This window comes from Coregonus lavaretus (assembly GCF_964263955.1).
Source record: "Coregonus lavaretus genome assembly, contig: SUPER_35_unloc_3, whole genome shotgun sequence".
Taxonomy (NCBI): Eukaryota; Metazoa; Chordata; class Actinopteri; order Salmoniformes; family Salmonidae; genus Coregonus; species Coregonus lavaretus.
In genome coordinates this window covers 703,985-727,841 of record NW_028167179.1, presented here as the reverse complement: position 1 = coordinate 727,841, position 23,857 = coordinate 703,985, and the positions used below count along the sequence as shown (strand labels likewise).

Below are 23,857 nucleotides of genomic sequence, written 5' to 3'. Positions count from 1 at the left end.
ACATCCAACAAGCGTCAGAGCCGGCGTAGTAGGATTCGATCTTAGTCTTGTATTGACGCTTTGCCTGTTTAAACTCCTCTATGCCATTTACTCGCCAAAGTAGTTTTGTCAGGGTGCCCGCATGTAGGCCTCTCTTGCGCAGTCTCTTTCTCTTCCGAGTCTCTGGGATTAGGGTTTGGTCCAGGGTGAGCAGAATGTCCTGCGTCACCGTCTTGTTGAAGTAGAATTCTTCATCCAAATCGAGGTTAGTGATTTTTTTCGGTCATAGGAAACGATTAGGTACACAAAAAATTAATATCAGCACATAAAAAAAACATAAACCATTTGTATTATTTTGTACCATCTTCATTGCGGGACTTTTATTTTGAAAGGAAATCGCAGAGGTCACAGCCTTATTCTTGGTATTATGCTGGTCCACAAACATTCGATAGAGGTGCATGCCGCCACCTAATGTGTGGGCTGTGTCCGCCTACTGTTCTGGAGTGTGAATTTAAGACACTTTGTTACACAAAAAGGGAAGAAAAATTGCCCTACCAACTAACCCTACAACCATTCAACTTCACCACTATTCAATTACTTTTCCCTATCTGATCCTACACCAGGCCAGCAGCCTGGGAGGACGGGACACTATCGTTCAACTCACCTTGTAAATCTTCTGCAGTAAAATCACGTAATACACCCAATTTCTTCTCTGCAGCTACCACAACATATATTTTCTGTGATTTAGGTTCCATTTCTGCGGTACAGTTGATAACCATGACAATGAGCGCTAAGAAGCCAACCTTTCTGAAGCACACGTTATTCCTATAACTCTCTATTGGCCTGGGCCTACTCACAGGGAACCTCTTAGGATCCCTTGCCCTGGATCTTCCTCTACTACTCTCTTCACTGCCTCAGCATACGACACCTTCTGTACAACCTCAACCTACCATTCTCTCACTGGACACTTCTGATCTCCAGCAACAGTTAATACACACAGCGATTCTGTTAACACTGAAGAAGAGGGTCTTTTTTGGTTGGCGCCATAGCTCAAAGGGTGTGGTTAAACGAAAAAGGAATGCGCACTGTTCTTTGAAAAAATTGTACTGCTTATTACATTACACATCAAATCTATGATCAGTATCTTTCAAGCTCAGAGCAGACTTGTTTAGAAAGAACAGTGTGTTAGCAAGAATAGAGTAGAAAATAATGACTTTATTCCATCCTCAGTAAGGTAAATATTCAACTATCCTTGTTCTAGCCTAGATTTACTGTCTCTCTAAAAACAGGTCTTTACACAGTTAAAGGGTTAAGGAGGGGTATGTGTTTAATTAACCTCTTTCCCCAATACACTTCACATGATAATTATATTATGTCAGCTAAAGAATGGTTCTCAGATATCCCCTTTTGTACATCTCAAGCCACAATGCTACGATTTCTTCCCATTGTGGACACTCTTATGCCTGATAAGGTTACTCAGGAAGGCGAAGCTCTTGTAACATAGTTTGCACTTGAAGGGCCTCTCCTTGGTGTGAACGGTCTGGTGCCTCTTCACATAGTTTGCCTCAGTGAAACGCTTCCCACACGTGGGGCAGGCATACGGCTTGTCAGCGTCCAACCTAACACTCGGCCTCCCACGTTGTGATCCAATGACACCAGAGGAGGTAGAAGCAGGAGCCACCACCCTCAGGTGGTTAGTCTTTGAGCTCTCTCCTTGACCTCTAGCCATTGTTTGGGTGTTGTTGAGATTGTGTGCTGTGTTATAGGCTAGGTACCTCTTGTGGTGAACGCCCATCCTGACCCTGTCTGTATTGGTTGGGTAACCATGAGGTAACTGAGGAAGGCTAGACCCAGGTCCAGGCCTTCCATGAACCCAGTCACCAGGCATTAGATGAGACCCTGAAGGAAAAGACAGACTTGCTGATAGACTCCCACCAGGGGGCTCTCCCACCACTCTCTCTGAAGGCTGAAGCCCAGGATGACCTGCTCTGTTCAGCATAGATACTGTGGTGTTTGTATCATAGGAACAGGAGGGTATATCTCTATCAGCCCCAGGCCCTGCTTCATCCCTGCACTGAGACTGTGAAGAGAAGGGTCTGTGCTGCAGACTGGAGCCTCTGTCTCTCTGATGACCACCAGGACTGAGGTGGTTCATTCCACCTGTCCACTGGTTGTGTTCTGTGTAGTGGTTGTGGTGGAGTCTCTGTCCCTCGTGGTTCGGCCCTGGTTCTGACTCGGGAAGGAAGAGGGACGGCTTCTGATCCAGGGTCCTGATCCGGGGCCAGGGATTGTGACCAGCCGCTTCAGAGGTCCAGTCTCTCCCGCCAGTAACACCGGAGATCAGCAGGTCTTCATGGACTGCAGACTGTAAACACAAATTGTACAGAAGAGCATATAAAGGTTTATATAAGAAACTCTTTGCTGTACAAACAGAAACATGACATTATATTATAAAATGTTAACCACAGTCAAGCCCATCTCTAACACTGTGATTCAAGTACCTAACAATATGGAGCCATTGGAGTTTATTATAAAAGAAATGTCCATGTGTTGATTCAAGAATGAAGTGTAATGTTTTGGTTCGACTGATAAGGGAAACGCAGACCCTGCAATGATACAAAAATAACCAAGTCAGTCAGCACAGAGTTGATTTTGTATTTAATTGCAACAAAATGGTCATACCCTCACATAACATGAAGTACAGTACTTTTATTGCACAAAACAATACATTTGACAAGTAGAATAACTTTTCTCACTATGGTAACACTTTACCTTTTCTGTAAATCTGGTACCCTCACTTTGATAAAATTAATTTTAGAATACTTTGGAAAAGGTTCAACATTACATTACACACATCTTCACTACTTTATGTCAAGTAAACATGAATTGAGGTACTATCCTTACCTCACTATAAAAGCTAAAGGGACATAGTTATCACTTTTCATCAGTGAAGCATTTTTACAGACACCATCACACCAACCATCACCATATCATCAACTCTGCCTCATCATACTCATTCTTTCCTCAGTTCACCTCATCCAGTTCCCTACTACATCCAAAACCGACAGAATTAACTACAAACGAACAAACTAGTACTACATTACATGTCACTACTCATGGGCCGTGTGCATTTTTTGCTGGTGTATCCTCAGGTAGCTCCTCTCTGAGAACCTCTTCCCGCAGTGCGTACAGGCGAACGGCCTCTCTCCTGTGTGCATCTTCAGGCGCATCTTCAGCTGGTGCTTGTGGGAGAACCTCTTCTCACACTGGGGGCAGCTGGAGGGTTTCTCCCCGGTGTGGATCCTCTGGTGCCTCTTCAATCTTGGACGAGTGGGAGAAACTTGCCTGGCACAGGTGGCAACCAAACAGATTCTCCCCCATGTGCATCCTCTGGTGGATCTCCACCTGTTTGGGGAAACTGAAGGCTTTCCCACAGAATGAACACTAGAAGTGCTTCTCTTTGCCACCGGATCTACTGATAGCATTACTACTACTGTCATTTGTCAATGGGCTTGTGCAGCCATTTATTGTTGAGGCACTGGTATTGTCTGAGTTCTGGTTTTACATTAGGCGAGTGTGAGGAGGATGAAGGCCAGGGAGTGTCTGTGTTGTCACAGGATCCATGTTCCAGTTGATAGATCCTATAGAAGGCAGGCTGAAGGCAGCACCTGTTAGGGGGTTAACCTGAGGCGCCATCAGTCTCTCTGAATCACAACTATAGGAGCAGGACGGAGCATCGCTAGCCGAGTCTGTGTCTGTTCTCTCCCGCCGCATACAAACACCTCCCCGTCCCCGCAGACCAAATCTGCGCCTCGCCCTGGTCTCAGCGAGTCTGTTGTCATAGAGACTAAATTCACCTGTTAGGGCAGTGGTCACCAACCGGTCGATCTCCAATGCATTCCTAGTCGATGGCCGAACAGTTCTGTAAAAAACCCAATGATAAAGCCTTGCGTTCCTATTTATTATTATTTGTCTGGCGCTGTTGGCTGTAGGTGCACCCGATTCAGCGGTGTTCCCATTTTGAACCATTGCATGTGTTTGAAGGTACAACCTCTGCCTTGCCGGCAGGCCCGGAGAGCAAATCAAGTGCACTATAGGCCTACCTCCGGCCAATCGGATGGCTCAGATTACCGTGTCTGCAGTAACGTAGCAGGCTTAAAAGAAAGCTACAGCGAAGTTGATACTGTGAGATGTAAAAACTTTTAAAATCATGACTAGAGAGAGACTGTCAACGAATACAGCAAAGAGGTGCTGTTTTTATGAGTGAGTTCATGTTTAAGTTCTTACTCAGCACTGTCAACACTTTGTATTCAACACTTTTATAAGCAATAAAATGTGCATTCTTCCTTCTTCCCCTCGCACTACAACCAGCACTGCAGTTGTAATGAATGAGTAGGAAAGTGTATCGATAGGCTTGCGTTGTTTTTTTTATATTGAAGAATATTTCACTTTCTCTGTTCATCGGAGCAAGTCAAGTAAAGCCAATATGTGGTGTTAATGTATTGGGCCTAAAGCCTACTGCACAAACCTCATTCATACAGTACTGTTTTTAATAGGTTCATGTTGCATAGGCTTACATTTTTTAAGGCTTGCATTTTGACTCAGAAAGTGACCACTGTGTTAGGGGGTTAACCTGAGGCGCCATCAGTCTCTCTGAATCACAACTATAGGAGCAGGACGGAGCATCGCTAGCAGCGTCTGTTCTCTCCCGCCGCATACGGTCACCTCCCTGTCCCGGATCAAATCTACGCCTTGCCCTAGTCTCAGCCAGTCTGTTGTCATGGAGACTAAGTTTGGATGTTGTTTTGTGATCAACTGTCTGTTTCTGGTTGTGGTTAACAGTGTTGTTCCCCAGCCCAGAGTTGAGGACGCTGTCCCATCCACTGACCTCCACTGTGTCGCCTCTGGTCCTGGCCTGCTCAGTGATGTTATTCCCTGGGCCCTTGGCTGCTCCCGTCTGGGTCTGGGAATCCAAGACGGCTGCCCAATCTCTGTTAGCCTCCAGCCAACCACCTACAAGAAGAGGTTAGAAAATAGACTAAAAATATGGCAGAGAAAACTCTACATCTGGAGTTTTTTTTGGTCAATTACCTGGTCAAGTTCATACATTATAATGTGTGTTTTTATATGTAAATATATGTTGTATTGATTTCACTTAATGAATGAATAAAGAGAATTCAGACAAAGAAAGTCAGGCGCATCACTATTCCCATTGAAGATCTATTACTGTATGTAGGCTATATGTATTTCTCCTTACCTTGCTCCCCCATCTTTACTCCACTCAGCAGTTCAATGCTCTCTGATCCATCTTCTATTGTCTCCTCTTTGACTAGCAGCAGATCAGACTTCCCATCCTCCATGTCTACTGACTGTAAGAGATACAAAGTGAGAGGATGTTGGATCAAGAAATCTGATATGAGCACCCTGCTATGGAGCATCTTCTGATTGAGCAATTAGGGATGGCTATGAGTACTATGCAAACATGTACGTTCATTTGCTACTGGTTAGATGTTGTTAATGGTTTGATAACTCAAAGACATAGTCCCACACTTAAGACAAAATCTATCAAGACCTGGGCCCGTATCCACAAAGTCTCAAATTGAGGATCAGGTCCCCATCTGGCTACATATTCTTATTAATTATGATCTAAAAGGCAAAACTGATCCTAGATTGCACTACTACTCTGAGACACTGTGGATACGAGCCCTGACCTAATACTATGCAGACAATAGTTCACAGTGGGCTCACCTCAGTGAGACTGTGTGTGGTCCTGTGCTGTTCAGCTGGTTCCTCTGTGGGTTCAGGAGGAGGTGTAGTCTGGTTGTCCTCCATGACCATGGTCCCCTCAGGGTTCCCCAGACCCTCCTCACACCCCTCCTCCTGCTCCTGGAAGAGACAGGTGATACAGATTACAGACATACCTTCCCTCAGGTACGTACACACGCACACACAGATAATAAACACACTTTCAACATGGAGTGTTTACCCATCCCCACTATGTTTGAGTCCTTTACTGTAGTTACATAATTACTTCATTGTTGTTAAACCCATCATGGTGGACATAAATAATATGTTGTGGGTAAAAATAAGTCAGCTATGATAAATCATCAGACAAACCTGATTAAACTATTTTGACGTGTACAGTCGTGGTCAAATGTTTTGAGAATGACACAAATACTAATTTTCACAAAGTCTGCTGCCTCAGTTTTGATGATGGCAATTTGCATATACTCCAGAATGTCATGAAGAGTGATCAGATGAATTGCAATTAATTGCAAAGTCCCTCTTTGCCATGAAAATGAACTTAATCCCCCAAAAACATTTCCACTGCATTTCAGCCCTGCCACAAAAGGACCAGCTGCCATCATATCAGTGATTCTCTAGTTAACACAGGTGAGAGTGTTGACGAGGACAAGGCTGGAGATCACTCTGTCATGCTGATTGAGTTAGAATAACAGACTGGAAGCTTTAAAAGGAGGGTGGTGCTTTAAATCATTGTTCTTCCTCTGTTAACCATGGTTACCTGCAAGGAAACACGTGCCGTCATCATTGCTTTGCACAAAAAGGGCTTCACAGGCAAGGATATTGCTGCTAGTAAGATTGCACCTAAATCAACCATTTCAAGGAGAGAGGTTCAATTGTTGTGAAGAAGGCGTCAGGGCGCTCAAGAAAGTCCAGCAAGCACCAGGACCGTCTCCTAAAGTTGATTCAGCTGCAGGATCGGGGCACCACCAGTGCAGAGCTTGCTCAGGAATGGCAGCAGGCAGGTGTGAGTGCATTTGCACGCACAGTGAGGTGAAGACTTTTGGAGGATGGCCTGGTGTCAAGAAGGGCAGCAAAGAAGCCACCTCACTCCAGGAAAAACATCAGGGACAGACTGATATTCTGCAAAAGGTACATGGATTGGACTGCTGAGGACTGGGGTAAAGTCATTTTCTCTGATGAATCCCCATTCCGATTGTTTGGGGCATCTGGAAAACACCTTGTCCGGAGAAGACAAGGTGAGTGCTACCATCAGTCCTGTGTCATGCCAACAGTAAAGCATGATGAGACCATTCATGTGTGGGGTTGCTTCTCAGCCAAGGGAGTGGGCTCACTCACAATTTTGCCTAAGAACACAGCCATGAATAAAGAATGGTACCAACACATCCTCCGAGAGCAACTTCTCTCAACCATCCAAGAACAGTTTGGTGATGACCAATGCCTTTTCCAGCATGATGGAGCACCTTGCCATAAGGCAAAAGTGATAACTAAGTGGCTCAGGGAACAAAACATCGAAATGTTGGGTCCATGGCCAGGAAACTCCCCAGACCTTAATCCCATTGAGAACTTGTGGTCGATCCTCAAAAGGCGGGTGGGCAAACAAAAACCCACAAATTCTGACAAACTCCAAGCATTGATTATGCAAGAATGGGCTGCCATCAGTCAGGATGTGGCCCAGAAGTTAATTGACAGCATGCCAGGGCGGATTGCAGAGGTCTTGAAAAAGAAGGGTCAACACTGCAAATATTGACTCTTTGCATTAACTTAATGTAATTGTCAATAAAAGCCTTTGACACTTATGGAATGCTTGTAATTATACTTCAGTATACCATAGTAACATCTGACAAAAATATCTCATAACACTGAAGCAGCAAACTTTACCTGTGTCATTCTCAAAACTTTTGACCACGACTGTACAGTAGGTGTTTGTTAGTGTGTGGGTCTGTGTAGGTATATTTAGTAAGTCTATATTGGTTATAAAGTGCTGTTGGGTGTATGCAGAATAGGGTGAGATCAGATGTGATGTACAGTGAGGGAAAAAAGTATTTCATCCCCTGCTGATTTTGTACATTTGCCCACGGACAAAGAAATGATCAGTCTATAATTTTAATGGTAGGTTTATTTGAACAGTGAGAGACAGAATAACAACAAAAAAATCCAGAGAAACGCATGTCAAAAATTTTATAAATTGATTTGCATTTCAATGAGGGAAATAACTATTTGACCCCTCTGCAAAACATGACTTAGCCACCAGGTTTGCACACATCTCAAGAGGGATTTTGTCCCACTCCTCTTTGCAGATCTTCTCCAAGTCATTAAGGTTTCGAGCCTGACGTTTGGCAACTCGAACCTTCAGCTCCCTCCACAGATTTTCTATGGGATTAAGGTCTGGAGACTGGCTAGGCCACTCCAGGACCTTAATGTGCTCCTTCTTGAGCCACTCCTTTGTTGCCTTGGCCGTGTGTTTTGGGTCAATGTCATGCTGGAATACCCATCCACAACCCATTTTCAATGCCCTGGCTGAGGGAAGGAGGTTCTCACCCAAGATTTGACGGTACATGGCCCCATCCATCATCCCTTTGATGCGGTGAAGTTGTTCTGTCCCCTTAGCAGAAAAACACCCCCAAAGCATAATGTTTCAATCTCCGTGTTTGACGGTGGGGATGGTGTTCTTGGGGTCATAGGCAGCATTCCTCCTCCTCCAAACACGGCGAGTTGAGTTGATGCCAAAGAGCTCCATTTTGGTCTCATCTGACCACAACACTTCCACCCAGTTCTCCTCTGAATCATTCAGATGTTCATTGGCAAACTTCAGACGGGCATGTACAGTGGAGAGAACAAGTATTTGATACACTGCCGATTTTGCAGGTTTTCCTACTTACATAGCATGTAGAGGTCTGTAATTTTTATCATAGGTACACTTAAACTGTGAGAGACGGAATCTAAAACAAAAATCCAGAAAATCACATTGTATGATTTTTAAGTAATTCATTTGCATTTTATTGCACGACATAAGTATTTGATACATCAGAAAAGCAGAACTTAATATTTGGTACAGAAACATTTGTTTGCAATTACAGAGATCATACGTTTCCTGTAGGTCTTGACCAGGTTTGCACACACTGCAGCAGGGATTTTGGCCCACTCCTCCATACAGACCTTCTCCAGATCCTTCAGGTTTCGGGGCTGTCGCTGGGCAATACGGACTTTCAGCTCCCTCCAAAGATTTTCTATTGGGTTCAGGTCTGGAGACTGGCTAGGCCACTCCAGGACCGTGAGATGCTTCTTACGGAGCCACTCCTTAGTTGCCCTGGCTGTGTGTTTCGGGTCGTTGTCATGCTGGAAGACCCAGCCACGACCCATCTTCAATGCTCTTACTGAGGGAAGGAGGTTGTTGGCCAAGATCTCGCGATACATGGCCCCATACATCCTCCCCTCAATACGGTGCAGTCGTCCTGTCCCCTTTGCAGAAAAGCATCCCCAAAGAATGATGTTTCCACCTCCATGCTTCACGGTTGGGATGGTGTTCTTGGGGTTGTACTCATCCTTCTTCTTCCTCCAAACACGGCGAGTGGAGTTTAGACCAAAAAGCTCTATTTTTGTCTCATCAGACCACATGACCTTCTCCCATTCCTCCTCTGGATCATCCAGATGGTCATTGGCAAACTTCAGACGGGCCTGGACATGCGCTGGCTTGAGCAGGGGGACCTTGCGTGCGCTGCAGGATTTTAATCCATGATGGCGTAGTGTGTTACTAATGGTTTTCTTTGAGACTGTGGTCCCAGTTCTCTTCAGGTCATTGACCAGGTCCTGCCGTGTAGTTCTGGGCTGATCCCTCACCTTCCTCATGATCATTGATGCCCCACGAGGTGAGATCTTGCATGGAGCCCCAGACCGAGGGTGATTGAACGTCATCTTGAACTTCTTCCATTTTCTAATAATTGCGCCAACAGTTGTTGCCTTCTCACCAAGCTGCTTGCCTATTGTCCTGTAGCCCATCCCAGCCTTGTGCAGGTCTACAATGTTATCCCTGATGTCCGTACACAGCTCTCTGGTCTTGGCCATTGTGGCGAGGTTGGAGTCTGTTTGATTGAGTGTGTGGACAGGTGTCTTTTATACAGGTAACGAGTTCAAACAGGTGCAGTTAATACAGGTAATGAGTGGAGAACAGGAGGGCTTCTTAAAGAAAAACGAACAGGTCTGTGATAGCCAGAATTCTTACTGGTTGGTAGGTGATCAAATACTTATGTGATGCAATAAAATGCAAATTAATTACTTAAAAATCATACAATGTGATTTTGTGGATTTTTGTTTTAGATTCCATCTCTCACAGTTGAAGTGTACCTATGATAAAAATTACAGACCTCTACATGCTTTGTAAGTAGGAAAACCTGCAAAATCGGCAGTGTATCAAATACTTGTTCTCCCCATTGTATATGTGCTTTCTTGAGCAGGGGGACCTTGCGGGCGCTGCAGGATTTCAGTCCTTCACGGCGTAGTGTGTTACCAATTGTTTTCTTGGTGACTATGGTCCCAGCTGCCTTAAGATCATTGACAAGATCCTCCCATGTAGTTCTGGGCTGATTCCTCACCGTTCTCATGATCATTGCAACTCCACGAGGTGAGATCTTGCATGGAGCCCCAGGCCGAGAGAGATTGACAGTTATTTTGTCTTTCTTCCATTTGCGAATAATCGCACCAACTGTTGTCACCTTCTCACCAAACTGCTTGGCGATGGTCTTGTAGCCCATTCCAGCCTTGTGTAGGTCTACAATCTTGTCCCTGACATCCTTGGAGAGCTCTTTGGTCTTGGCCATGGTGGAGAGTTTGGAATCTGATTGATTGATTGCTTCTGTGGACGTGTCTTTTATACAGGTAACAAGCTGAGATTAGGAGCACTCCCTTTAAGAGTGTGCTCCTAATCTCAGCTCGTTACCTGTATAAAAGACACCTGGGAGCCAGAAATCTTTCTGATTGAGAGGGGGTCAAATACTTATTTCCCTCATTAAAATGCAAATCAATTTATAACATTTTTGACATGCGTTTTTCTGGATTTTTTTGTTGTTATTCTGTCTCTCACTGTTTAAATAAACCTACCATTAAAATTATAGACTGATAATTTCTTTGTCAGTGGGCAAACGTACAAAATCAGCAGGGGATCAAATACTTTTTTCCCTCACTGTATAGTAAAGAGAGTCAAAAGTCAGAATTAAAAGTCCCATGTTGTGTTTATTAAACATAAACAAGTGTTAATTACACCATATGAAAACCACACCTAAAAATCTGCATGAACTTCAATTTCTCATAAAAAGTGTCTTGGGAAAGTAGTGAATGGAAGTAATGAAACATGCAATTGGGAACATCATATAGCCTACACAGTATAAACACAATATGTAACAGACTTTTTAGGCTTGTAAACCTTATATATCACACAATGTCTGGATGCAATCTTCTATTCAGGAATATTCAACACTGAAATCGGTTACTCTCGTTATTCCAAATGCATCTGGATCTTTTCTGTTGACAACAATGAAAATGAATCTTTGTCTTTAATGCAGGGTTTGATCTAAACTTCAGGCAAATTGGCCTTTCTCACATGTGGACCTTCAGGTGCCTTTTCAGGTCACCAGCCTGGGCGAAGCGCATGTGACACTGGGTACAGCTGTAGGGTTTCTCCCCTGTGTGGACCCTCTGGTGCCTCTTCAGGTCACCAGCCTGGGCGAAGCACATGTGACACTGGGTACAGCTAAAGGGTTTCACCCCTGTGTGGACCCTCTGGTGCCTCTTCAGGTTGCCCGCATGGGCGAAGCGCATGTGACACTGGGTACAGGTGAAGGGTTTCACCCCTGTGTGGACCCTCTGATGGATCTCCACCTTCTGGGAGCAGCTGAAGCCTTTGTTACAGAACATGCAGAGGAACCGCTTCTCTTTACCGCCCGTTGTTGCTCCCCCTTCCCGCGGCTTGGCCTTTTGGTTGTTTGAGTTCGATACCTGATCAAAAAGGACGCTGCCTTGTGAATCGGAAGGTGCCATAGACATGGCCACTGGGTGTAAAGGGGAGTGGGTTGAGACATTTAGATTAGTCTCTAAGCTTTCCCTGTAGTCTAAGAAGTCACTGGTGTTGCCTTGTGAGTGTCCTTCTCCTAAGTGAGTCTCGTCTGCATTCCATGTCAGAGGAGCATCGCCCTCCACTTTCACAGTCACCTCATCTACGACCAGACCCTCCCCTTTCTTATCTAGGAACCCTTCAGAGTATACACTACTGCTGTACTGGTTCCAGTCCCCTCTCATTGGATTAGTCTGTGTATCTAAGCCCACAGGCATGTTACCAGGTATCATCTGTGTCTCTGTAGCGTATGAACAGGACGGATCACTGTGAGTCTGTAACGCGACACCTGAGTCCTGATGGGACATTACCGTCCTTGGGTTACCGTAAAGTAAATACTCTGTGCAGGGAGCAGGAGGACAGCCGAGTCGCCCCAGCCCTGTTAAAGTCTTTGTGTCTGACTTGAGGACGGCGTTCGGCATTCCACTGACCTCGGTGATGCTTCTTCGGGTCCTGGGCTGCACTGGGGCGGTGGTGGGGTCCTCCATGGCTACAGGGGGCGCTCCAGCTGCTCCAGTCTGGATGTCTCTGCTTTGCCGTGGGTCCTCCTCTCCTTCAGACCTCTCCTGCTTGACCCCAGGACCTGCAGCCTCTGCATCTGCAGACTGACACAAAAAGAGAGGAGGTTATTACCGGTACATGAGCTGAATTGGATATCAATCTTGTAGGGAAGTCTCACAAGCTCACCTATGTAAGATGAATTATGATGTACATGTAAGCAAGTGAATAGCTGAGGGGAGCCTTTCTGAAATAAACAGGCCTCATTTGATTTTATGCAACATTATTACACTAACCTCTATCACAATAATGTGCTGGGTTGACGTTCTACTCCCCTCATCAACCGTGATTGGTTGGTCATCTCTCCATGTATTGTGTCCCGCTGGCTTCACAAAGCTCCTGTGGCCTCCAGTGAGATGTCCTTCACCTGAGAGCGATTGGGGGAAAAGAGGTGGTTAGGTTAGCTACTGTGAATGTTCAATGGTATCTTGTACATTATTGACACTGTCTAGAAATGACATGGATGTAAGGTAATTCATCTCATAAGTTCTTGATATAGATGGCCGTAGGTAGCCTAGTGGTTAGAGCGTTGGGCCAGTAACCAGATGGTTGCTGGTTGGAATACCTGAGCCAACAGGGTAAAAAAAAAAAAAAAAAAATGTTGATGTGCCCTTGAGCAAGGCACTTAACCCTAATTTGCTCAAGGGGAGGCGTACTACTATGGCTGACCCTGTAAAACAACACATTTCACTGCACCTATCTGGGGTATGTGACAATAAAACATCAGCTTTTTTACTATGTATTATGTTCCATGCATTACATTGTCTTCATTGAGTAAATCATACGAAATGCTATAAATCAATAATCTGGTTAGAATATATTGTTTCTTTGCTAAATAATCAAGGGAATTATTGCATTCTATCCAAAAACGGACCAAGACCCAATTCTGGGTAACACCTGTGAACACATGTGCAGATGGGAACGGGGCGACAACCCCTGCCTTCTGCAAAATGTACCTCTTGCCATTCCTCTGTATTTGTCGAGGATCTTGATACTACTGGGACGACTGGCGAGGACGCGTTCCCGTGCCACCTTCAGTTCAAGTAGCTGCAGTTTCCTCCGCAATGCCCTGTTTTCTTTCTGGCTTTGAGTTATTTCCAAACGAAACACTGCATAGTCGTCGTCTACGAGTTTACAGATCTCTGCCACGGCTGCATTCGCTAGAACCTCCATGATGGAGGCTATTTGAGTGTGAAAAACGATACAGTTAGCCATTGTTAGCTACCGCTAGCAGCTAGCTAGTGTTACCTAGATAACACCTATCAACCAAGTCCTCTCCAACGGGAATTAAAGACTACATGTCGTAAGTATGTGATGCTGTGCAGTTAAATTAGTCATATTTTGAATTCCAGGGTGTTAATAAACGTCTAAATAACAATATAAACGCTAACGTGGAAATTGTTCTTGCTGTTCACTTCCGTTTACCCTCTTTCTTCTTCTTTGTGTAGTTTTCTGGCAGACTAGACGCTTGGTTGCGTGTTGCTGCCTTTCACAGGTCGGAGTGTTCACGAAAAGGAGATTGGGGGGGAATTTAATTGCACCACTATCTTACCCTATAAATACACCACTATCCCCAACAAACCCACCACCCCTTCCCACTACTTTGGTCCTAATAGGTCGTCGGCCTGGGAGGATGGAACCTCTTCTCTCAAAACCCACTGTAGTTCTTCTGCACTAAAACCTTGGACACGCAAAAACTTCTCTGCTACTACTACCAAATCAATCTTCTGGAATTTCCGTTCCATCTGTATGGTGCAATTAATGACCATAGCATTAAACGCCAAGAAGCCAACCTTACTAAAGCACAAACTGTTTCGGTCACTCTGTACTGGCCTACTCTCAAATAAAATTGTATTGGTCACATACACATATTTAGCAGATGTTATTGCGGGTGTAGCGAAATGCTTGTGTTCCTAGCTCCAACAGTGCAATACTATCTAACAATTCACAACAATACACACAAATCTAAAGGAAAATAATGGAATTAAGAAATATATAAATATTTGGACGACAAATGTCGGAGTGGCATTGACTAAAATACAGTAGCATAGAATACAGTATATACATATGAAATGAGTAAAGCAGTATGTAAACATTATTCAAGTGACCAGTGATTCCATGTAGGGCAGCAGCCTCTAAGGTGTAGGGTTGAGTAACCGGGTGGTAGCCGGCTAGTGATGGCTATTTAACAGTGATGACCTTGAGATAGAAGCTGTTTTTCAGTCTCTTGGTCCCAGCTTTGATGCACCTGTACTGACCTCGCCTTCTGGATGGTAGCGGGGTGAACAGGCCGTGGCTCGGGTGGTTGATGTCCTTGATGATCTTTTTGGCCTTCCTGTGACATCGGGTGCTGTAGGTGTCCTGGAGGGCCGGCAGTGTGCCCCCGGTGATGCGTTGGGCAGACAACACCACCCTCTGGATAGCCCTGCGGTTGCGGGCGGTGCAGTTGCCATACCAGGTGGTGATACAGCCCGACAGGATGCTCTCAATTGTTCATCTGTAAAAGTTTGTGAGTGTCTTAGGGGCCAAGCCGAATTTCTTCCGCCTCCTGAGGTTGAAGAGGCGCTGTTGCGCCTTCTTCACCACACTGTCTGTGTGGGTGGACCATTTCAGATTGTCAGTTATATGTACGCAGAGGAACTTGAAGCTTTTCACCTTCTCCACTGCGGTCCCGTCGATGTGGATAGGGGCGTGCTCCCTCTGCTGTTTCCTGAAGCCCACGATCAGCTCCTTCGTTTTATTGACGTTGAGGGAGAGGTTATTTACCCAGGGCCCCAAGCTTAATGACGAGCTTGGCGGATACTATGGTGTTGAAGGCTGAGCTATAGTCAATGAACAGCATTCTTACATAGGTATTCCTCTTGTCCAGATGGGATAGGGCAGTGTGCAGTGCGATGGCATCGTCTGTGGATCTATTGGGACGGTATGCAAATTGAAGTGGGTCTAGGGTGTCAGGTAAGGTAGAGATTATATGATCTTTAACTAGCCTCTAAAAGCACTTCATGATGACAGAAGTGAGTGCTACGGGGTGATAGTCATTGAGTTCAGTTACCTTTGCTTTCTTGGGTACAGGAACAATGGTGGACATCTTGAAGCAAGTGGGGACAGCAGACTGGGATATGGAGAGATTGAATATGTCCGTAAACACTCTAGCCAGCTGGTCTGCGCATGCTCTGAGGACGCGGCTAGGGATGCCGTCTGGGCCGGCAGCCTTGCGAGGATTAACGCGCTTAAATGTTTTACTCACGTCGGCCACGGAGAACGAGAGCCCACAGTCCTTGGGAGCGGGCCGCGGCCGTGGCACTGTGTTATCCTCAAAGCGGGCGAAGAAGGTGTTTAGCTTGTCCGGGAGCAAGACGTCGGTGTCCGCGACGTGGCTGGTTCTCCCTTTACAATCCGTGATTGTCTGTAGACCCTGCCACATACGTCTCATGTCTGAGCCGTTGAATTGCGACTCCACTTTGTCTCTGTACTGACGTTTTGCCTGTTAGATTGCCTTACGGAAGGAATAACTACACTTAAATGTGGTGGTTCACGGTTTCAGTTTTGAGCGAATGCTGCCGTCTATCCATGGTTTCTGGTTTGGGTAGGTTTTAATAGTCACAGTGGGAACAACATCGCCTATACACTTCCTAATGAACTCAGTCACCGTGTCTGTGTATATGTCTATGTTATTCTCAGAGGCTACCTGGAACATATCTCAGTCCGCATGATCAAAACAATCTTGAAGCATGGATTCCGATTGGTCAGACCAGCATTGAATAGACCTTAGCACGGGTACTTCCTGTTTGAGTTTCTGCCTATAGGAAGGGAGGAGCGAAATGGAGTCATGATCTGATTTGCCAAAGGGAGGGCGCTTGTAGGCATCCCAGAAGGGAGAGTTGCAGTGATCGAGTGTTTTAGCAGCGCGAGTACTACAGTTAATGTGTTGATAGAACTTCGGGAGCGTTTCCTCAAATTTGCTTTGTTAAAATCCCCAGCTACAATAAATGCGGCCTCAGGATATGTGGTTTCCAGTTTGCACAGAGTTCAGTGTAGCTCCTTGAGGGTCGTAGTGGTATCGGCTTGAGGGGCAATATACACTGCTGTGACTATAACCGAAGAGAATTCTCTTGGGAGGTAATACGGTCAGCATTTGATTGTGAACATCAAGGCAGACACGCAGTGAATGAGGAATGTTTTTCAACATTCTGATTGGTCAAAGTGCAAGCCTCTGACAGGCCTCCACGGTGCACACATGTACCCTATAGTTCTTCATCATTTTCGCCACCGCCAGAGAAGACAGGGAAGATACCCCCATTTACCTACCTCTAGGCTGTTACACCTATTTATTTGGTTTGCCATTCTATAATTTTTCATGGAATTTTAGTGGTTATTAAATATAATTTATTTAGAATTTATCAGAATACATTTTCCAGAAATAGTTTTACCAGCTATCTTTATTCTCAAATTGAAAAAACTGAGGGAGTGCCACTCCTCCACACTCTGGCGGCACTACATCCCTGACTGCTAGCTGAGGCTGTTATCTCCAGCCACATATGGACACCTCCGACTGGGTGTTGAAAGGAAAGTAGTGGGCATGTGGAAAGAAGTGGGTGTGTCGAAAGGAAAGTAGTGGGCGTGTCGAAAGTAAAGTAGTGGGCGTGTGGAAAGAAGTAGGTGTGTCGAAAGTGCTCTGCTATAGGTTAGACGGTTTTGATTGGCCTGTTTTTTTCCTTCCGTTTCCTACCACGCAACTACCGTACATTGAGCTACAGTATGTTAGCACATGTTGTATACAAAAATACAGTTAAACATCACACACAATGTATAAACAAACCTATTACAATTGGAGCAGGCCAACCCTGCTGGAGGTCTGCTAGGTGTGCATGGTTCTGTTTCAGCTCAACAATAACAAACCTGATTCAATTAATCAAACCTACTGAGTTGATAATCAAGTGGGCTATTGCTGGAGTGGAACATGTAGTCTGCTCACCCAGTAGATCAGGGATCAGTGGAGCAAGGTTGGCCACCGCTGGTATGAAGTTTTTTTTGTTCACCTGAAATTATACGTTAGTAATAATAACTTACTTGTTACTACTCAATCATCTAGGGCGGCAGGTAGCCTAGCGATTAGGAGCTGGTTATAAAAAGGTCACTGGTTCGAATCCCCAAGCCGACTAGGTGAAAAATCTGTCGATGTGTCCTTGAGCAAGGCACTTAACCCTAATTGCTCTGGATATGAGTGTCTGCTAAATTACTAAAATTTTAAAAGGTAAATCTATTGTTGTTTAGACTATACTGTCTAATCTTTACATATGAGTTAGCTTATTTGTGCATTTTGTAGTGATGAAGTGTTGATTCTTTGAAGTGAAGTGTTTAAACTTGTTTTAATTGTTAAACTATTATTCAAAATGAACTAGTGTCAATGTTGATTAATCCCATATCACAATCCTGCAATAAAGAAGGGAAGGGGTTCTGTCTCTAATGTGTCTGGTGTATTTTCAAATGAACATTTCCTTTTTGTCTAGTTGTAAGATCTCCAATCTGTTTTATTTGATTGTCACTCTCTCGCAGTATATCAGCTATCTGAATCTATTTAGCAGCTTATCATACGGCATGCATCGCCTATGCAGCCATAGGCCTTCAGTATGATGGCATTACTGGCCTTATGGGCATCTGTCATCTGAAGCAGAGAATAGCTAAACTCACACATTGTTTACATGTTGAGCTATATGTTCTCAACTTAAAATGATACCAGTCGACAATGAGGCAAACCATATACCAGATTTTGTCAATGCCATTTAAGTGCTAAGATATAAAATTGTTTAGATACAGAATAAAAATAAGGAGATGACAATTAGGCTACAGGTATCATATGAGGTTCATTTTATTTTATTCATTTTAGCAATGTTGCTTGCAGTTGTTCCCATAGTAGATAGTTCAGGGGTATTCAACTCTTACCCTATGAGGTCCGGAGCATGCTGGTTTTCTGTTCTACCTGATAATTAATTGCATCCACCTGGTGTCCCAGGTCTAAATCAGTCCCTGATTAAAGGGGAACAATTTTAAAAAGCAGTGGAACTGGCTTCGAGGTCCAGAGTTGAGTTTGAAGGAGATAGACAGTACATGGTTGCTCTATTTAGGTCTAAAACTGACCCTGGATAAGCTAAATGCTGGGCTCACAGCTAACCTTTAAGTCAATAATATGCTGTTTTAATTACAATTTTGTTGGCTTTATAATCGTGAGAGAATTATACTTTGAAATGCGGAGTAAAGCACCAGTTAAAGGAGTCATAGCCGGGGTGTCGATGGAGGTAGATACTGAATACTTCAAGAGAATCCAAGATGTGGTTGGTGCCTGTCCCCTGAACCACATGGGGAAAAGGAAGAAACTCTGTCGGTTCTTTCGTTTTTTGATAAAGAGCACATTCCTATGCATGTAAAGTTAGGTTACGTAAAGTATGCAGTAAGAGCATTTGTCCATACGCCACTACAATGCAATAACTGTAAAGGATTTGGCCATGTCGAAAATGTTTGCAGACGGAAGGAGTATACTGAAGATCGGAGTGAAGAAGGTCAGTGTTGCAACGGTGGTGGGGATCATGATCGAGAGTTCTTGGAGTGCCCTGTAAGGGTGAAGGAGGTCAAGGTGGCAAAAGTAAGGGTGGCTCTCCTACGCGAAGGCAAGGAAAATAATTGAGATAGCAAGTGATGCTAGTGTTGATGATATGGTAGTGAATGTTTGTCAACCAAGAGAACCGGACACGCTTTGTGTGAATAAGGTGGACTTTGTGGCGTTTATTCAATGTATTGCAACAGTTATTAATTTGACTGTTAAAAAATGGGACATCATTGTGGCTGCAGCAGAAACGTTTTTGGGCCTGAAATAATTCACAGCGGATGACCTTCAAGGGGTACTGGCGGCGGAAAAGGTACCGTCCTCCCAGGCTCCTGAGCCTGTGTAGGGATCAGATTGTCCTTTGTGAAGATGTAGCTTGAAAGTGGGTGAAAGTGTTGCGGTCAGATGAGACCAAAATCGAGCTCTTTGGCATCAACTCAACTCGCCGTGTTTGGAGGGGGAGGAATGCTGCCTATGACCCCAAGAACACCATCCCCACCGTCAAACATGGAGGTGGAAACATTATGCTTTGGGGGTGTTTTTCTGCTAAGGGGACAGGACAACTTCACCGCATCAAAGGGACGATGGACGGCGCCATATACCGTCAAATCTTGGGTGAGAACCTCCTTCCCTCAGCCAGGGCATTTAAAATGGGTTGTGGATGGGTATTCCAGCATGACAATGACCCAAAACACACGGCCAAGGCAACAAAGGAGTGGCTCAAGAAGAAGCACATTAAGGTCCTGGAGTGGCCTAGCCAGTCTCCAGACCTTAATCCCATAGAAAATCTGTGGAGGGAGCTGAAGGTTCGAGTTGCCAAACGTCAGGCTCGAAACCTTAATGACTTGGAGAAGATCTGCAAAGAGGAGTGGGACAAAATCCCTCCTGAGATGTGTGCAAACCTGGTGGCCAACTACAAGAAACGTCTGACCTCTGTGATTGCCAACAAGGGTTTTGCCACCAAGTACTAAGTCATGTTTTGCAGAGGGGTCAAATACTTATTTCCCTCATTAAAATGCAAATCAATTGATAACATTTTTGACATGCGTTTTTCTGGATTTTGTTGTTGTTATTCTGTCTCTCACTGTTAAAATAAACCTACCATTAAAATTATAGACTGATCATGTCTTTGTCAGTGGGCAAACGTACAAAATCAGCAGGGGATCAAATACTTTTTCGCCTCACTGTATATATTTTTTAAGAAGATCATCTTTAAGAACTAACAATCACCTAAATAAAAACTAGACAGTCAGGGAGAATCTAAAATTCCCAAAAACTATGCATTCAGGAGTATTTTTGTCATCGCATTGATTTTTGTATAATGTTTGAGTCACTCAGATAGCATAAGTCCCTCAAACTCAACGCTGGACCTCGAAGCCAGTTACACTGCATTTTTTCTATTGTTCCCCTCTTATCAGGGACTGATGTAGATGTGGGAAACCAGTAGGGTGCAATTAATTATCATGTCGAACAGAAAACCAGCAGGCTCCGGACCTCGTAGCATAAGAGTTGAATACCCCTGGAATAAATGTGTCATTGCGGCTAACAGGAGGGCCTCTAACATTTTTGGTTAATTGGCCACACCCATGGCCATGCCCCCAGTCACACCCACCACCAAAGCCCCATTTTGATCCAGAAAAAACCCTGACATGGAGTGTTTACCCATCCCCACTACGTTTGAGTCCTATACTGTAGTTACAGAATGACTTTGTTGTTAAACCCATCATGGTGGACATAAATACGATGTGAGTATAAAACAAGTCAGCTATGATAAGACTTCAGACAAACCTAACCAAACTATTTTGACATGTACAGTAGGTGTTTGTTAGTGTGTGGGTATGTGTAGGTATATTTAGTAAGTGTATATTGGTCATAAAGCGCTGTCGGGAGTATGCAGAATAGAGTGAGATCAGATGTGATGTATACAAAAGAGAGTCAATAAAAGTCTTAGAATGAATAGTCAAATGTTTTGTTTATTTGTGGTCCTCTGTAGCTCAGCTGGTAGAGCACGGCGCTTGTAACGCCAAGGTAGTGGGTTCGATCCCCGGGACCACCCATACACAAAAAATAAATAATGTATGCACGCATGACTGTAAGTCGCTTTGGATAAAAGCGTCTGCTAAATGGCATATTATTATTATTATTATTATTAAACAAGCAAGTTTTAAATTCACCAGATGAAAACACTACACACGTCTCAATAAAGTATCTGCATGAACTTGATCAACTGCATTCATTTTCTCATTAAGTGTCTTGGGGAAAAATGTAAGTATTTGAATGAAAGTAATGAAATAGTTATTTGTGAACATCATATAATCTACACAGTACAAACACAATATGTAACATACTTTTTAGGCTATATACAGGGCCTTCAGAAAGTATTCATACCCCTTGACTTATTCCACATTTTGATGTGTTACAGTCCAAATTCAAAATTGATTAAATATTTATTTTTTCTCACCCATCTAAATACTATGTAAGTAAGCATTTCACTGTAATGTCTACACCTGTTGTATTCGGCACATGTGGCGAATCAAATTTGATTTGATTTGACTATAACCAAGAATGACAAAGTAAAAACATGTTTTTAGAAATGTTTGCAAATGTATTGAAAATGAAATACAGAAATATCAAATTTACATAAGTATTCACACCCCAGAGTCAATACTTTGTAGCACCTTTGGCAGCGATTTCAGCTGAGAGTCTTTCTGAGTAAGTCTCTAAGAGCTTTCCACACTTGGATTGTGCAACATTTGCCCATTATTCTTTCAAAAAATTATTCAAGCTCTGTCAAATTGGTTGTTGATCATTGCTCGACAACCATTTGCAGGTCTTGCCTCAGATTTTCAAGTAGATTTAAGTCAAAACTGTAACTCGGCCACTCAGGAACATTCACTGTCTTCTTGGTAAGCAACTCCAGTGTAGATTTGTCTTTGTGATTTAGGTTATTGTCCTGCTGAAAGGTGAATTAAACTCCCAGTGTCTGGTGGAAAGCAGACTGAACCAGGTTTTCTATGATTTAGCCTGTGCTTAGCTCCATTCAGGTTATTTTTTATCCTGAAAAACTCCCCAGTCCTTAACAATTAATAGCATACCCATAACATGATGCAGCCACCACTATGCTTGAAAATATGGAGTGGTACTCAGTAATGTGTTGTATTGGATTTGCCCCAAACGTAACACTTTGTATTCAGGACATAAAGTTAATTGCTTTGCCACATTTTTTGCAGTATTACTTTAGTGCCTTGTTGCAAACAGGATGCATGTTTTGGAATATTTGTATTCTGTACAGGCTTCCTTCTTTTCACTCTGTCAATTAGGTTAGTATTGTGGAGTAACTACAATGTTGTTGATCCATCCTCAGTTTTCTCCTATCACAGCCATTAAACTAACTGTTTACATGTCACCATTGGCCTCATGGTGAAATCCCTGAGTGGTTTTCTTCCTCTCCAGCAACTGAGATAGGAAGGTCGCCTGTATCTTTGTAGGGACTGGGTGTATTGATACACCATCGAAAGTGTAATTAAAAGGGATATTCAATGTCTACCAATAGGTGCCCTTCTTTGCAAGGCATTGAAAAACCTCCCTGGTCTTTGTGGTTTAATCTGTGCTTGACTGAGGGACCTTACATATAATTGTATGTGTGGGGTACAGAGATTAAGTAGTCATTCAAAAATCATGTTAAACACTATTATTGCAATTAGAGTCCATGCAACTTATGTGACTTATTAAGCACATGTGTACTCCTGAACTTATTTAGGCTTGCCATAACAAAGGGGTTGAATACTTACTGACTCAAGACATTTCAGCTTTTCATTTTTAAATAATTTGTAACATTTTAGAAAAACATAGTTCCACTTTGACATTATGGGGTATTCTGTGTAGGCCAGTAACAAAACATATACATTTAATACATTTTAAATTCAGGCTGTAACACAATATTGTATTATTTGCCTTATATATCACACAATGTCTGGGCCTTGCACTTCAACGCTCTTAGTTGTTGTGGAAATTGACCCACTACTGCTGTTTACTTTATGCATCTATGTCATCTCGCTGAGTCTACCTTTTAATGCAGGGTTTGATCTTAACTTCAAAAGCTATCGAGTGGAATGGTTACTTTCTATGTTATAGAGTGGAATGGTTTTTCTGCTGGTGCATCTTGAGGTATCTCCCCTCTGAGAACCTCTTCCCACAGTGCTTACAGTCGAATGGCCTTTCTCCCGTGTGGACCTTCAGGTGCATCTTCAGCTGGTGCTGGCGGGAGAACCTCTTCTCACACTGGGGGCAACTGTAGGGTTTCTCCCCTGTGTGGACTCTCTGGTGCCTCTTCAGGCTGGATGATTGGGAGAAAGTGGCCCGGCACAGGTGGCAGCCGAATGGTTTCTCACCCGTGTGCATCCTCTGGTGGATCTCCACCTGTTTGTAGAAACTGAAGGCTTTCCCACAGAATGAACACGGGAAGCGCTTCTCTTTGCCACCGGATCTACTGATAGCGTTACTACTACTGTCATTTGTCAATCGGCTTGTGTAGCCATTTACTGGTGAAGCACTGGCATTGTCTGAGGTTTGGTTTAACATTAGGAGAGTGTGAGAAGGATGAAGGCCAGCGAGTGTTTGTGTTGTCGCAGGGTCCATGTTCCAGTTGATAGATCCTATAGAAGGCAGGCTGAGGGCAGCACCTGTTAGGGGGTTAACCTGAGGCACCATCAGTGTCTCTGAATCACAACTATAGGAGCAGGACGGAGCATCACTAGCAGAGTCTGTTTCTGTTCTCTCCCGCCGCATACAGACACGTCCCCGTCCCCGCAGACCAAATCTGCGCCTCGCACTGGTCTCAGCCAGTCTGT

The 23,857-nt window shown here is 44.0% G+C and overlaps 1 protein-coding gene and 1 pseudogene across 2 annotated transcripts; both read right to left on the bottom strand.

The window, feature by feature from the left end:
* Positions 1–336: 336 nt before the first annotated feature.
* Positions 337–13,843, bottom strand: LOC311110317 (uncharacterized protein). Its single transcript, XM_084188857.1, has 7 exons — positions 13,363–13,843; positions 12,643–12,773; positions 12,280–12,453; positions 5,728–5,865; positions 5,237–5,348; positions 4,868–4,992; positions 337–2,344 (listed from the first exon to the last, which is right to left on the bottom strand). The coding sequence occupies exons 1-7, from the start codon at positions 13,619–13,621 to the stop codon at positions 1,409–1,411; spliced, it is 1,875 nt and encodes a 624-aa protein (XP_084044983.1). The 5' UTR covers positions 13,622–13,843; the 3' UTR covers positions 337–1,408.
* Positions 3,090–4,008, bottom strand: LOC311110297 (annotated as a pseudogene). The gene is made up of 2 exons: positions 3,978–4,008; positions 3,090–3,836 (listed from the first exon to the last, which is right to left on the bottom strand). The product of its transcript is annotated as an uncharacterized misc_RNA (transcript).
* Positions 13,844–23,857: the final 10,014 nt, after the last annotated feature.